Source organism: Nesoenas mayeri (assembly GCF_963082525.1).
Source record: "Nesoenas mayeri genome assembly, chromosome: 3".
NCBI lineage: Eukaryota > Metazoa > Chordata > Aves > Columbiformes > Columbidae > Nesoenas > Nesoenas mayeri.
In genome coordinates, this window is record NC_137544.1 from 87,519,523 (window position 1) to 87,535,765 (window position 16,243).

Sequence of the window (16,243 nt, forward strand, 5' to 3'; positions counted from 1 at the left end):
CAGCTTCCTCCACTTTTGGCCTGGAGGAATCTAAAGCCCAAGGAAGACCCATGCCCTAAGATTTTTAGTGCCTTCCCAAGCCAGGAGATGGGGCAGGATCTTTCTGTCCTCTTTGCAGAAGAGGAAACCACTGCACAGTCAGGCAGCAAGGTATCAAGCACCACACCAGAATCAGGGATCCACAACCTGGTCTCCTGGCACCTCCTGCACTGCCAGCCGCTCTGCAGGATGGCACGGGAATGGAGTGCCAGGCTGGGATCCCTAAGGCTGGAGCACTGGCAAGGTTCTGCAAGTGGGGAAGCCCCGGCGCTCGCACTGAACTTCTGCTGTGAGAAGGACGTGAAGGAGCGGCAGGCTGGGGAAACCCCTGCAGCCCTCACCTGCCCAAGCACCCCAGGTAATGCTCAGCCTCCCAACACTGCGGGGTGGGTTAGATCACAAGACCTCAGGTGCCCACACCAAGAACAAATGTTTATTAGAGTACGTGTTAACTCTCCTCAGCCCACACTTATTCTGATGGTGTTTGGGGGTGCCAGAGGACGCTCCGTCCACTGTACAGTGTGAAAAGGAGTCCTCTCCTGCTCCTTCTCTGTGTGAGCTGGAGACCCCCAGAAGTCAGACCCATGGCATGGAGGGGAAATTCAGTCCTGCTGCTGGGCACCAACACTATAAAAAAAAGCCTCCCCTGTGTAGTGCTCATAGTACTACCTTCTTCCCTCCTTGAAGGCAGCCTGAGGCCAACAAAACTTTTCCAAAGAGGAGCGGGGGGAATAAGTGTCCCAAAGTGGCTCTGCTCCCACTGAACTGCAGGCAGGTGAGGTCCCAGTGGGCAGCAGGGCAGCAGCACAGAGCGAGGAGGCAGCCTGGCAGGCCAAAGGAGTCCAGCCGCTCATTCCGAGCACACAACAGGCTTCCCTGAGATCTTCAGGTCATCGAAGGGCAGCAAGGCGAGGAGCTGCAAACGCCAAAGGTGCAGAGGTGTAAGGAACCAGGGTCACATCTCCACCAGGGCTGGGGTAGAGGCCTGGACCTGCCTCTCCCAGCCCTGCAGCCTCCCACCTCCCCAGAGAAGTGCCCAGAAACCATGGCTGGGCTTTCCCTAGGGCTCAAGGCAACAGGCACCCACATGCCCCCAGAGCCAATGCCTGCACCCTGTGGGGGAGGATGGGCATGGCTAGAAACTCTTCCTAGGAGCTACCCCCAAATCATTTGACTCCTGCATCCCTCAACATGCTCACCGAGCCACAGGCCTCCCCCCTCATGGACTCACATCGTCGTTGCCATCAGCCAGGTCCTGGGCTGTCTCGTTCTCCATGTTCCTCAACAGGGTGTCAGCCCCAGAGCGTGAGAGGATGGTGGCGATGGCAGCATCCTTGCGGCCCACGGCCAGGTGCAGCGGGGTGCACCCGTTGTACATCTGGGCATCCACGTACGCCCCATTGTGCAGCAGGAACTGGACAGCTCTGCGGTTGTGGCACTCCACGGCCAGGTGCAATGGGGTCTTCCCGCTCGTTCCCTCCTGCAACCCACAGACCACAAGGGCATGGGTGCAGGGTCCCCTCAGATGGGCCCTGCAGCACCCACACCCCCTTGACAGGTAATCCCCAACTGCAGTCATAGCACCCAACAGACCTGCAAGGACCTTTCCTCTCTTCTTCAAAATTCAGTGCTTCCAAGCTCCACAGCAGTCTTGCCACTGCCTAGCAGTGCCTGCCCCAAGGCTGGAGGAAATGCTCCGGGGAGCCATGCACCTTGCCCAGCCTCACCCAAACATCTCACCATGCCCCTAGCCTTACCCGAACATCAATGTTGGCACCGCTCTCCAGCAGCAGAGACATCATCGGGATGTTCCCCTTCAAGGTGCTGATGTGCAGACAAGCCAAGCCTGGGATGGGGAGGCAGGAGAGAGAGCCACAGTCAACATGGAGCACCCTGAGGCATGCAAAACCCAGCCAACCTCAGCTCCATGCCCACTCTGCTGCACTCCCAGGTCCCTGCATACACAGCACACAGTCTTTGCCCCAAACTGGCCACCAGCTCTGCACCAGGCTGCCCCAGGGTCTCACCTTGCCAGTTCTGGAGCTGCAGGTCCTGGTGGTGCTGGTGGGGCTGGGTCGTGCCCTCCGGTGGGGCTGTGCCCTGCAGCAGTTGCTGGGCACACTCCAGGTGCTGCTGCTCGCAGGCCAGGTGCAGCGGCGTGTTGCCGTTGCGGTCCTGCAGCCCGGGGTTCACTCCCTTGTGAATCAGTGCCTGGATCACGCTGGGCTGCTCCAGGTACACGGCGAGGTGGAGCGGAGTCTAGAGAAGATGTGGGCACAGAAATTAGGAGAAGGGGGGATGACCCACAGGACACTAAGTGTGATGAGCCATGCCAGCCTGGCAGCATGGGTAGGCTGCCATGAAGGAGGCCATCCCTGTTCTGGGGTTAAGGGTGGCTGATGGTGGGGGGGTGCACATGGCTTGTTGTCCCTATGCCTCAGCTCACAGATCACCCATGGGGGCAGATCTCACTCTCCCAGGTTATCTATCCTGCCACATTCAAACTGTGCCTGCTCCACCCTTTGAGGCTGTCTGCAATGTCCTGGGGCCTCATAAAGGATTTCACCCTGCCATGCTGGGAGGCGTCACACTTCTCTCAGGGTACCTCATACACCTTTCTTCCCTTTCCTGAAAATGGGCTGCCCACATTGGGACTTCCACCATGCTCTGGAGGAAGTGGGTGGGGGGTCCTGGGGAAGGGGCAGATGGATTGAGCATCTATCCAGGTAGCAGCCTGTGGCACCTGCCTTCTGCTTATTGCATCCACATACCTGGAAAAGATCATTTTGGATCTCCAGCACCTCCCTGGGCAGCTGAGCAATGCAGCAGAGTGCCACAGCTGGGACGCAATGGATAATGGCCAGGTGAACCAACCTACAGTGGAGATAAAGGGAACGGGACAAAAAAAAGAAAAATTAGTTCTGAGTGGCATGCTCGGGAGTGGAGATCCCTCACTGCCACATGGAGGAATAACCTTCCTGCTTCCCCCAGTCCCTTTGCCTTCCCACCAGCTTGCAGCTCCTCTATCCTGCCCTCTCCCTGGGGAAGCTCAGCAGCAGGACAAGGCAGGAACATGGCCTGAGGCTCCCCAGGGCAGTAGTTCACTCTGGTCCACACATGGAACAGACCCACCTGTCCCCGCTAAGCATCGCAGGGTCCTCCCTCAGACCTCACAGCAGGTGTGGGGCTTGGACCCATCAGTGCCCAAAGCCAGGCCTCCAGCTGGTGCAGGTCTACAGCACCTGGGATGTGTTTTGCAGAGCCCAAGGGACAGGTTTGGTGGCTGCAGAAGGAGGTCTGGGCCCTGGCAGCTGCCCGGGGAATTCCAGCTCCCCGCTGCTGGCTGCACACTGCACTTCTGCTTTCCCCGCCACGAAGGCAGGCAGCCAAAGCCGGTCTGGAGCCCGGCGCTGGTCCAAGATCACCTGCATGGCACAGTCCCCATGCCAGCCGATCTGCTGGCCCGCACAGATTTCCTCTTCTCTCCCCAACATCCTTCCCTTTCAGCACTGCTATGGAAAGGCTGGCAGGCAGCCCACCTGTGCAGAGGGACACCGGAGCTCCCGCCATCGGAGCTTGGTGGCCAGCAGGGAGCTGTGGGCCTCAGGACTGTGGTCCCCACAGCCACGGAGTGACGAGGTAGAGTGGAGTCCCCCAGCCCAAGGAAAGGTTTTATTTCCATCCAAGATCTGATACTGGCCCCCATGCAGTCAGAACAGAAGTGAGAGTGTGACAGAGGCAGAGCCGAGAGGGAATTTCCAGTCTGCTCTGCTGACCTGCCACACTGCCGGGCTCCACTGCACAGAGGGACTGGCCCCCTGCTGCAGGCCAGCCCCCTCAGGCCAGCCCCGGCCATGGCAAGCAGCAGTGACAAGCGGGCAGCAGCGAGGCACAGGCAGCAGCTCCTGCTCTGCAGAGCATGGCAGGCATGAGCTGAGGCTGCCGCCTCCTCACTGCCACTGCGCTGGGGCCCCTGGGTGGCTTTTAGCTCTGGCAGGGATCAGCTCCAAATGGAAGGCCAGGCTCTAAGTGGGCTCCTGCCACCCATGCTGCTTGGTGGAGGCAGGCAGGGCCAAGAGATGGAGGGCAAGAGCTGTGCCAGCCCCAACAAGACACCTCACTTGCTGAACAGCCCAGCTTTGGGATGCCGCATGCAATGTGGGAGATGGACAGCATACCTCTGCAGGCGGGAAGGCAAGACCTGGCCCTAACGTACTGCAGCAAAGACGCGGGTCTGAGGCTGCCTTCTCGACGGCTGCAAGGTGGGACATGAGCGTGCTGAGAAGCTCAGAGGTCAGTTCCCCAAAATGTCCTTTATCCACCTTCTTCCAAGCACTGCCCCAGAGTCAAGTGAGTACTCAGAACCCTGGGTGCCTTCAGCCAAGCCCCATTTTTGGCAGCAAAACAAGGCCAGTTCCTCTTTGCCCTGCTGCCAGGGAAGAGGCCGTGCCCAACAGGAGAGGCTTCATCCCTGGGGAAGCCCCAGGTCACACTTTGGCAGGGAATTCCCCGCTGGAAGGAGAGGCCACCCACATTTGCCTCTGCATCACTGTGGGGTGCCCCCTTGCCACTGGTGCTCCCCAGGGCAGGGCAGGGGGCTGTAAGCCTTGCCAAGAGGCCTCACGGGCAGGGTCTGGCTGCCCACAGCAGACCATGGAGCAGGGGCACAGCTGAGGGGCCCAGGCCATGCTAGCGGGGGGCATGAGCGAGGGGCAGAGCTGAGGCACCGGCTGCAAGAACACCCCGCTCCTCGGCAGGCTCTCGCTGGCCCCAGACACGATGTGATCAGGGCAGGGAGATTCCCTGCTGGGTTTTGCATCAGACCCTTGGTCCCCCAGTGGCACCTGTGCCAACATGTCCTTTGCCCACTTGCAGGGACAGCCCCTGTTTCTCCAAACTGGCTCCCAGGTGCCACGTGCAGGAGGAGGCTGTGGGATCTGCCTTTTTCAGGTATGGCAGAGATAAGACTGCTCAGAGAGGGGACTTTCCAAGGCAATTCGGCTTGAACTTTAAACCTCTGCTGCTTTCACTTTCCAGAGCCACGCTGTGCTCCCAGGGGAGAGCGCAGCGCCCGGGGTCATGTCACCATGCAGCCAGCCCCTGCGTCCACAGGAATCCCCCCAGCCCCTCTGCCACAACCCACGCCACTCTCTGCTGTCACGTGGGGACAAGTGGGGCAGTCACCTGGGGGAGGTGGAAACCCCACACAGCCCTCTGCGCACCACCAGCACTTCACTCTTCCTGGCTTGTGTGTCTTTGCAGCTCAACAGGACAGTGGAGCTACTCAGGGCTCAGCTGACACCGAGTAATTTCGGGCATCTATGCCATGGAGGCAATGGGGGTGACCATCCCCACCTGGTCAGAGCTCAGGCTTTCATCTTGAAGCTCGGATGTGCCTGCTTTGAAGGTTTGCTTCACCCTCTCCCTCTTCCTTCTCCACCTGGGTGCAGCCTCCTCCTGTGCTTTCATTTCTGCATTCATTCCCCCCTTCCCTCATTCCCAGCCCTCAACTTCCTGAAATGGCTGCAAGAGCTGTGAAACACTTGGGGAAATCGCAGCAAGGCCACCAGGCTGGGATGAGCCCACCAAGAGCATGTGTGCACTAGGGCACCCTGTGCCATGGGCAGTGACGCCAACCAGGGATCGGGACTGTCTCCTGCTAACCTGGGAATCTTCCTATGCCCAGGAGACCTGCTGTGCAGGCATCATGCCAGTCGCCGCTTTCTTCTGGCCAAGGCTACAAGCACACTTCTCTCTGCGCCCTGGCAGCCATGTGGTCCAGCCGCTGACGGGCTGCTGCCTGCTGGCATGCAGTGCCCACAGCTGAGCCCGGAGCCAGGGCATGGCCATGGAGAGATATCACTCGCTGCCAGACACCCCTCCTCATCCAGCCACTGTCCCCTACCTTTGCCAGAACAAGCCCTCCACCCCACCACATTCGGACCACTGCCCTTCCCTCAGGTGCCTGCACGCCTCTCCTCTGCCTTCCCCTGCTTCCCTGCTCCCTCTCTCCCCATGCTCCTGCCTGCAGCAGTCCTGCCTGCAGCCATGGGGCTGGGTGCCCAGGGGGACTTTTGGAAAGGCCAACAGGGAGTTTTGGAAAGGGCATGGCAAATGTGGCCAATCTAGCTGGGCTCGTTCTCAGCTTCTCCACTTGCTCACCAGTTCCTTCCTGGCATAAGGGGACTCAGTAGTGCTCTGAATCGCAAAGGTCCCAGAGGCACAGGGAATTGCTGGCACAAGGTGATCTACCTATCACCAGAGAGATAATGATCCTGGAGCAGAGGGGTCAGGGCCATCCCTGGGGATGTCCCCAGGTCTGAACGCATAGCACTGCCATGCCCAAGGTGGTTCTTGTTTGGGCACAGAAGAACATCCATTTCCACAGCGCTGTCCATCCCCAAAGCTTCTGAGCGACATCAAGGTCCTGGTAGGAGAAGTGTCCATGTCTGAGGGTGCCTGCAACTGGAGGCGAGGAGTAAGGGTGACACCCAGCTTTGACACATAAGCACAAATTATGAAGTCCCATCTGTTCTCCAGCTATCCTCTTCCCTCCCTCTAGAAAAAGGGCTGACCATGCAGATCGACCATCTATGGGGCAAGACACCTTGTCATCAGAGCAGCCTCTCCCTTCACCATCTCACCCCAGAGGCATCTAGGACAAGGGATCCAGCACCCAGTAGAATTTGCTTTGAGAAATTTTTCTCCTTCTCTAGATAAGGTCACTGTCCACAGTGGGAACAGTTCGCTCCTGGCTCCCTGTTTTGGCTGAGCAGAGCAGTAGGAAATCATGCAAACAATTCACATAAGAGAAACTTGCTCAGGGGAGGAAATGGCCCCAGCAGCAACAGAGAGGAGAGCGAGGGAGGAGGAAAACAGTGGGGGAATTCCACGCTTACCCTGCTCTCCTGTGTCAGCCCCGTAACCTGCACTGCTAACCGCTTCCTCAGCCATCAGCATGAGCCCCTGCTAGCAGGCTCAGCAAGCACGGCTCCGTCCTACCCTGCAGCCCCCCAGCAGCTCAGCCCGGCTCCCTTCCCCCTCGTCTATCAGTGTGATGCTGCCCTGCTCTATAAAGCTGTTCCAGTGTCCTCTGCTCCTGCCCTGGATCTCCTGTTCTGTGGGTTTCTCTTCTCCTCTTCTTTTGGCAGGGCACAGCTTGAATTGGAGCATGGTGGGGACAGGACTGGAAGGAGGCTGTGGCTAGCGGGATGCAAAGCCACATCGGGTTTGGTCCTCCAATCTCCAGCCTGCTGCTCCTGGAGCCAAAGGGAGGGGTGGGAACCCATGTGTGACCAAGGGAGACAGCCTCTGCCTTTCCCGTGGTGCTCTGGTCCGGGTGCTGGCAGACAAGGGGTGCTGGAGGCTGACTGGTGGGGAAAGCATTGCGAGGGGGCTGTGGGCACCTTGTTTTTCAGTGAGGTGCGGAGATGAAGGTGCCTCTGTTTACCAACATATAGCACCCCTGGCCTCACATCCTCTAGACTCTACACCCACACATTTGGGCATTTTGCTTGATTTCTGAACAGATGGTGGGTCCAGGATTGCAGAAGCACTAAACAACACATGCATGCAGACTGCTCCCTGCAAAACAAGGGATCTGTCCCACACTACCATCACTGCAGGAATGGGCCAAGCCAGAGAGCAGCTCAGCCCATCCCAGGAGGGCCCAGTCATGGGCTGAGAAGCAGGAGGAACAATTCCAATAAAAGCAGCAAACATCCTAAAAGGTCCATTGGCCATGGCAACTCCATTTCAAATAGAGCAAATTCCCATTCTTCCTCACCAGGAGGCAAACGTTCTCCTACAGTTTCTCTACACACAGAAATAACTTGTGGCCAGAACAGCCTCTTACGACAGTGCCTGGACTTTGCCAGAGCCTGTACAACACATCCTAGCAATCATTTACAGCCCTGCATGTATCCTCACTGCCTCAGGATTTTGTTCTAATAAGACCCCAGCTGTGTGGCTAGGATATCTCGGGGCCATACTTCAGCCCTGCATCTCTCGCAGTCAGAGGGGCTTCCCATCTCCAGGACACACAGCATCCCACGCAGCTCACGCTGAGAAGCACCCTGTAACCGCTCTCACAGCTCAGACCCCATGACCTCTCTTCCTACACAGTCACGTCTGATTCCTCTTTTATCCACATTGTACTGAAAAGAAAGCAAACCCAAAACAACAAAAATCAAAACTTTTGTTGTTAATTTAGCTGAGTTCAGCCCTTTTGCAGCAGCAGCCAAGCCTGCCTGCCCAGTGCAAAGAACTGATCTGTTACAGCCAGGCATCAGGCTTTTGCGTCCCAGGACATTGAAATTTCCAGCCATTCTTTCCCTTCCTCTGTGCTGAAGTTCCCTGTGCCTCTCCCCAGCTCCAAGGCCAACCTATGCAGGTGGAAAGTCTGAAGAAACTTCCTCCAGGCCAGGCTGAAGTCATCCGAACAGGGGAAAAAGAAAAAAAAGAATCCCTTGTTGCCTGCGTGATCTCAGAGGGCCGCCAGGACTCACCCACCTTATGCCAAGCCTGTATGTGTGTGACCCCTGGGGCAGCCAGGAGCTTTTGGGGCATCCTAAAGGAGCCTGTGCAGAGCTGCCTGCCCTCACTTGGAGGGGGACCAAGACCTCCCCTGCTCACCAAACTCCTGAGCACACACAGAGGAAGAGCTGAGAGTCCAGGCACAGGGGGGCTGGATACTGCAGGTTCCCTTTCCCCTCTGGCCAGCCCCACATTAGGACTCATTTTCTTCTCTGCCCCACAATAGCAGTGAACTAGGGAGCAACCCAGGATGGACTGTAACTCCCCTGGTAATCGGGAAAGTAGCTTCCAAAGCCCCTTTGGAAACCAAGAGCATCACTGCTTCCCATTAACTATGGCCAGGCTGCTGCTGGGCAGCCACCAACAGCCCAGCCCAGCCGAGCAGGGGTCTCCCAGCCCAACCAGCAACGGGACGTGCTCTCCACATTGGACTTCCTCCATCTTTCTCCTAAAACTCTCTCTCTCCAGCTGCCTGCTTCTTTTCTTCTTTCACAGTGGTTTCCCTTTGCTGTCACACGCTGAGCATTCCCACACATGCTGGGATCCAGGAATACGGGGGGTTCAGCAACATCCCTGTTCAGCAGGCCAAGCGCTGAGCGAGCAACCACAGCAGAGCAGGCAGTCTGAATGGGGACAACCTCTCTTCCCCTGCACAGGGAAGATCTCTAGCACAGGGCTACACGAGATGCGAGGGTTACGACTGGCACATGCTGGTGCATGGTTAGAAGTGGCTCTTTGGGCTTGCAAGATGAGCCTTTGTGCTCAGTGCCTACCCACACAGGCAAGGGCTCAGCAGGGAAGGCCCCTTCGCTACCATCACGTGGAGGAGAGCTCAGAACATCAGCTCCCGTGGGGCACCAATTTTACTTGATTAACTGTCCCCGAGTCCTTGTTAAGGCATCTCAGCCCACGAGTCCCTGGCACGTGATTTCTTATCAGCAGACAGGGCAGCACTTGTCTCTGGTGGAAGGAGGAAGTCAGGCTTCCTCTGCTCTCCTCCCTCCGTGAAACACGCACCCAACCAAACCCGCTTGGTCCCATTTTCCATCTGGAGGAGGCCAAGATCTCTCTTCTAAGATTAAGCTGGGCTCCCCCAACTTTCACTCCTGCAGAGGAGCCACACTGCACATGGAGCCTGGTTCAGAAGATAGTGACTCTCCTGCAAAGTCACAGCCCCAGCTTCTCACAGAATGGCACGGCCAGAGGTCCCAAAGCCAGACTACATGTGCTCTAACCAGCTGGCCAAGGGCCCCATCACCATGGCATCAGGTACCAACGCCATAACCTGGTGCGTGGCCCAAGGACCAGCATGGGCAGAAAGGAAAACATGTAAGACAGAAGAGAAGAATCTCAGCCTAATTTCCCACACTGATAAATCAACTCTGCCTCTCCAGAGTTGGCAGAAGCTATCATAAGCCCAGTCAAATGGGGAGGTTTTCCCTTGTGCTGGAACGAGAAAGTTGATCCCATCACACTCCATGGGACCTGGTCCCATACCCACCCTCTCCCAGGACACCAGACTCATGCATCTGCCTGGCGAGGCTGGAAGGAGGGGGTTTCCTCGGGCAGTCCTAACTAAGGTTGAGCTTGTCTGGGGGCTGCGGCATGGTGATCAAGTTGCCTGCAGCCTGCTCACAGCTAGCCATGCCTGCAGCTGGAAAGCCCCTCTTCTTTGATTCCACACAGAGCAGTCCCATCAGGACTCAGTTCAGCAGAAAAGGAGCTGGTTTACCTGGAAGAGATAGATGCTTGCAGGAGACTGCTTGGTTTACGGGGAAAAGGTGGATGCTTGGAGGAGACTGCTTGAGCACACAGGGCTTGCGGATATGTATTTCTGCTCTAAATGCACCCACCATCTTCTGTCTGTTCCTCATCCTTGACCTCTCCCACCACGCCAGCTCTGCTGCTTCTCTCAAGGGCTGATGTGCGGTAGCCCAGTTACTGCAGCTCTGACTTCCCGGAGACAGAGGGACCGTCAGTGGCACTGGGGAGGTGAGGCAGGCTGGGGCTTTTGCAAATGATTCTTGGAAGACGGCACCCACACATTTCACTGGCCATCAAACCCACATGTCCCCTGTTGGCCAATTTCCTTCCTCCAGAAGTGGAACCCCTTCTAATTTTTAGCGGAGGAAGATCCAATTTTAGCCCCATTGCTTCACCCTGCCTAGGCTAATGCTCCTTTCCCGTGGAGATGGGCAGGAAAGTATCCAAGGAAGAGCCTGCTGACGCTCCAACCAGCCAAGCACATGGTCCTCACCTCTGCCTCTAACTCCTACACTTCCCCAACAAGCTCCACACTAGCAAACACGGCCCCCTCGAGGCAGCATGGGTGGGCAGGCCTGGGGTAGCTATGGACAGCCAAGACTCCTGCCAGCTCCCTTTGTATGAGCCCGGTGCTCCTCTCCGCTTGGTACCAGCCAGGGCAGCTGGGGAAACAGGAACTACTTGGCCAAAACCCCTGAACTTTTTCGTATTTTCAGAACTACAATTACAGAAAAGCGTTGTTGCCCAAGTCTTCTGAAATATAATGATAGTATGATTTTAATTCTTGGCCTAGAGCTGTTCTGTGGCAGACGTTCAAGCAAGGCACACAAGGAAATGTGCCACTGACGGAGATGAAAAGAAGTCGATGGGTTTGTCTGGCTGGATGAAAGGGATGCAGCCTGTGGCCATTTGATCTCTTTTCTCTGAGGACCCTATGTCGCTGGATGAGCAATTGCTTCTTAGACTTTAGCATTACTATGAGCCCTGACTTGTTTTTGCATACAAAACCGGTGGCAGTTCAGCAAGTTGATCGACCTGAGTGGTGAATGTTCAGCATTTCTAAATATAAATGCCGCCTACCTCTCCCGCAGGGTCAGGAGGAGAGACAGGAATAGCAGAGGCAGAAATCCACAGCCTCGCTGCTCTAACCACAAGAATAGTTGGGGTTTTTTTGTTTGGTTGGTTTTTTTGTTTTGTTTTTTTTGTTTTGTTTTCCAGCACTGCAAGCGGATCCCAGGAAAGCCACCTTCTGCGCTGGTATGGCCAACCCTGAGCTGTATGCGCTGCACCACTGGCAGACTTTTTGCTCCCTCCCTCGCTCGTTACAGATTTCCTGTTCTGAACTGCACTGAGAGAAAACAGAAGAGCAACTGCAACCGTTTGGATAGCTCTCCAAGAGCCTCTCCTGCCTACAGTAACCAAGACACCACGGATTTATGTTTCCCTCGTTAATGAGATGCTTGCGTTAGGCTCTGGCCAAGCCAGTCTGACAAGCAAAGGGCTCAGCCACCTCACAAAACAGCCCCAAGCAGCAAAAGCATCTCCAAGCAGCTGCATCTACCAGGCTCACTAAAGAACAGCAAGCAGGGAGCCCTGGGCACACAATGGGATGGGCTGGCCCTGGGGGGCTTTTCTGAGGCATTACTTCCACAGCTCTGCTCAAAACACCCCTGTCTCTTGCCATGGGTACCCTGGCTCTAGAATTACCACTGGGAAAGGTGGCAAAGCTCCTCCATGCTGATAAGCACCAGAGCCAGCCTGTAGACAGGACAGGACCAGAAAGCCCTATCCAGGTGCCTAGCTGGGGAGCGTGGGAGGCTGGGTTTATTCTAACCTTGCTTGCCACAAGACTTCCAGCCAATCCTCGGAGCAGATCCCACAATGAGCATTAATGAACTAATTAGCAGATGTACAGGCTCCTTCTTAACCAGGAAGTAAACACTCAGGCTGGTTCCCAGCTCATCTTCAGCCTCAGAACCAGATGTGCTCTGCCAGGCAAGGACAGGGCCTCCTCGCTGCTCCCGCTACTGAGGACATGTGCTTGCTCGTGTCGGCGCCTCTTAGTTTCTCTTCCTCTTGCACCATTACTCAGTATTAAACTCCAGCCTGGGTTTGGGGCAAAGCTTTGCCCTCCTCAGCTGCGAGCACGCTTCACTCATGCTTTGTGTGTGCACTCATGATGAAAACGTTCCATCGAGGGAATGTACAACAGGAAAGAGCTGTGATTAACTGAAGGCAGTTACCAGAACACAAACCAAATACCTCCAGCGTGATGCCTCTGCCCTTGAGAGGGCATTACGGATGTGGGAAGCCCCCCCCAATTAAGAGAAACACTAGTCTCCGTCACAGAGGCTCAGGAGGGCAGCCCTGTAGCGGGTTGTGCGTCACAACTGTACTGAAAGCTGCGGCTGTGCAGGCGGGTTGGCGAAGCAAGGCAATTTCCACCTGAGAACAAATAGTTCTCAGGTTTCTCGGTTGAGCAGCATCTGTGGCTCTAACACAGCCATCTCAAGGTCCTGCCCTGCACAGCCAATGTTGTTTTGGGTCTTGCTCGTGCGTCATCTCACGCAGCCAAGCCTTCCCCATTGGGGAGGAAATGTTGCATTCTCTGAGGAAGAGACACTGGGGGGGGGGGGGCCTTGATGTGCTCCCCACCACTTTATAGTTGCTAGCAGCCCCATAGCAAGTGGAAGTTGGTTTCCTACGGTGGGTCCATTCTGTGCCATGTTGCCTGGGGTGCATCTGCTCGACCTGGGTCAGATGCCCCACTCGTCACCCACCCTGACCCACACCAGGTTGCCAAGCATCCACACACAGCACAAGGCGGGAGGCTCTCAGGACAGGGGCTTACATAGTCCTTCACAGCCAGGCTGAACGGGTGCTACTTGGGGGAGGGCTGGGGACCGCTGCAAATAAAGCCTGGTTTATCTCTAGGCACCGGCTACAAAGGGGCCAAGCCCGGGCCTGGGGGTGCCCGGCGCTCGCAAGCCGTCCTCGGGGAGGGAGGGGGGAAAAGAAGGAGGGAGGAAGGACAGAGGCCGCGGTCACTTACGTGTCTCCGTCCTCCGAAAGGTAGGTGAGCGCCTCCAGCTGCTGCCGGCTGAGCCCCTCGGGCGGCGGCGGCTCCTCGGCGCGGCAGGCTGCCGGCAGCCCGGGCAGAGGCTCGGGAAGGGCGCCGGAGCCGTAGCTGGAGTCCAGCCGCTCCTCTGCGGCTGCGGCCTCGGCGAGGGTTTCGCCAGCGGCCGGGGGGATGTCGGCGGCGGCCGGGATCTCTCTCCCGCCCGGCAGCGAGCGCAGCGACTCGATGCCCGAGTCGCACTGCCCGTCCTCACCCTCCCAGCCCGCCGCTTCCTTGCGGCACTCGCCGCCCTCCGCCCGCGACATCGCTCAGCGCCCGCCGCCCGCCCGCCCCGGGCCCGGCCCTGGCCCTGACCCCGGCGCCGGGGGGCTCATGGCCGGAAAGCCAGCGAGCGGCGGCCGGCGCGGAGGCTAAGGCGCCGCGGCTCCTCCTCCTGCCCCTGCCCGCACTGACTCAGCCGCGCCCGGCCCCGCCTGCCCGGGATTCCCCCCGCCGCGCCGCCACGGCTCCCCCCTGCACCCGCAAACGGGGGGCTGGCTCTCCGCGCCCGCCTCGTCCGGAGGCGGCGCAGGAGCACTAAGGGACAAAACCCACCTGTGGGCAGGACACGCGTGGGCGAGGGCTGGCAGCCCGGGATGCGCGGAGGAGGTGGCTGTGCTGTGCTGTGCTGTGCTGTGCTGTGCTGTGCTGTGCTGTGCTGTGCTGTGCTGTGCTGTGCTGTGCTGTGCTGTGCTGTGCAGTACATGCCCGTGTGTCCTGGGCCTCCCCTCTCCCATCCCGGGTTCGTTTGGGTTCTTTAAATAGCAGGCAGGTTTTATGGGGGTGGGAGAAGGACCTTGTCAAAGCAGGCAGTACGGGGGTCAGGATGCTGTTGCATGCGCAGGTGCTGACTGGAGCCGCAGGTTCTGTGGGAAGCGATATGCTGGATGTCACTTACTGGTAGCAGAGATAGGTGATAACGAGGTGTTTGCTTTTCTCATGCGCACGGTTTAACCTGTTTCACACACTGAGGCATGTTCGTGTCTGTACTGCTTGTCCAGGCAAAGGGAAAGGCCAGGCAGTCACTATAGTTGGTTGTACAAGTCACTTGGCCCAGTGACTTCCCACCACCTTTCTGTGTTGCAAATAGAAAGCCCAAAGCACAGGGTGGCTGCCGGGGCTCACACAAGAGCAGCCAGGACACAGACTGAAGCTGAAAATAGAGGTTCAAATGAAGGCCCAGCTCTGCCTGTGAATGATTGACCAGGCTGCACTTCAGTGCTCTCCTTGCAACATCAAAACTATCCAGTTGTGTTTCTCATAGATCTCCACAGACTTCATCTCATCACTTTCTAGTGTCCCAAGCAGTGGGCTTTCCTTAGAAGACAACCTAGAGATCTCTGAATGCAGGTGACACTTAGAATCAGTTTCACTTGTTGCTTTTAATTGCTTGACTTGCCTCCCCACCTTCGCAGGGTGCCCACCTTTCCAGCTCAGCTCAGCAGGAGAGGAAGGATTGCTTCCTGTCACACACCTGCAAGGGAGCCCACCTGGGAAGAGCTGGGTGGTGGGTACAGGACTGAGGTCACACAAACCACGTGCAAAGCACCAATGACTTCCCCCTCCTGTGCTGCAGCTGCCAGTTTGGGTTTGTGTCACTCTCCAACACTGGCTGACAAGGCCTTCAACTGCAGCCTCGCTTCAGGCAAGCTGCTCACAAAAAGTGTCTCTGACCAGGTGGGAAGAAAGATTTTGGGGTGTGAGGGCAGCAGGAGGCAGGCAGAGGAAGTCTCTGTTGGCATTGATAACTTCCAGTCACAAGTTTTCCTGCCACACTCAGGATCTGTTTCAGTATCTCCAGTTGTGTCCCTGACACCACCTGGACACAAGACTACAGTTGCTAAGAGAAAGGAGCTTCTTCCACATCTTATCAGCTCCGTCCAACACAGGGCAGGGATCTGGGCCATATATTCTTGTCATTCCCTTGTGGTGGCTTCATCCCAGCTCCATGTGCATCTGCAGCTGATGCTCCTCAGAGTTTCTATTCTTTCAGCTTTCTGTACCCAACTGCTACTAGGTTACCCAACAAATATTTTCCAAAATGCCTTTGCTATTTTCTCTAGTAACATACTAGATGTTACCAGAGATGCAGCTCCATCATGGAATGGTTCCTTAAAAACTTCTGCATGGACAAAATCGGGTACTGGGAGAACTCCACTTTGGTCAAATCAGCACAAACCTGTGTGGCGATGCACAAAGATTTCACTTTTCTGTGAACTAGTTGCTGCTTTGCGGCAAGCGGCAGTCACCTCTTCATTATCTTGCGATATCCTGTTCCAGTTGGGGCACAGGTGTGGAGCCTGCTTCCAGGGCTAGCGCAAGTCCAGGAGCAGTTCAGCCAAAGCACAGAGCCTGAGCTAGTAAGTCCTGGATCAGCTCTGCATGGTGGCAACTTGAGATCCACCAGTTGGGACTCTACAGTCCAGTCCACTGCAAGCTGTCTACACCTCTGGCTACCAAGCAGTCCCTGGAGGTGGTCTTCCTCTGCTGCTGATGTGAGCTTAGCTGAAAGCTGGTCATCCTGCAGCTTACCTGAGGTGAGCCCTTGAGATGGCTAGTGCTGTCCCAGGGCTGCTTTACTATGGTCTGATGCAGCTGATCTGGACAGACCAGGTACTCCCCATCAAAATCAGTGATGCCACCCAGGCATTCAGGTCCAGCCTCTCTCTGTTCTGACCTTCCAATTACACCCACCAACAGCCAGCTCAGGTGCCATCTCCTTGCTATTGTTCTTCTGGTTGGGTGTGTTTCTATTAACCCTTGGGACAATGTGACTGGAAAGTCTGA

At 56.8% G+C, this 16,243-nt stretch overlaps 1 protein-coding gene across 1 annotated transcript; it reads right to left on the reverse strand.

Moving 5' to 3' along the window:
* Positions 1 to 457: 457 nt before the first annotated feature.
* Positions 458 to 13,765, reverse strand: NFKBIE (NFKB inhibitor epsilon). Its single transcript, XM_080341925.1, has 6 exons — positions 13,391 to 13,765; positions 2,811 to 2,913; positions 2,067 to 2,298; positions 1,797 to 1,885; positions 1,271 to 1,519; positions 458 to 955 (listed from the first exon to the last, which is right to left on the reverse strand). The coding sequence occupies exons 1-6, from the start codon at positions 13,720 to 13,722 to the stop codon at positions 890 to 892; spliced, it is 1,071 nt and encodes a 356-aa protein (XP_080198051.1). The 5' UTR covers positions 13,723 to 13,765; the 3' UTR covers positions 458 to 889.
* Positions 13,766 to 16,243: the final 2,478 nt, after the last annotated feature.

Excerpts from the sequence above, each read along its gene's own strand:
- NFKBIE (XM_080341925.1), bottom strand. The coding sequence starts at position 13,722 with ATGTCGCGGGCGGAGGGCGGCGAGTGCCGCAAGGAAGCGGCGGGCTGG. Across the intron at positions 2,299-2,810 it reads TCCAAAATGATCTTTTCCAG|ACTCCGCTCCACCTCGCCGT; the intron begins GTATGTGGATGC and ends CATCTTCTCTAG. Across the intron at positions 956-1,270 it reads TGGCTGATGGCAACGACGAT|CTCCTCGCCTTGCTGCCCTT; the intron begins GTGAGTCCATGA and ends TGGCGTTTGCAG.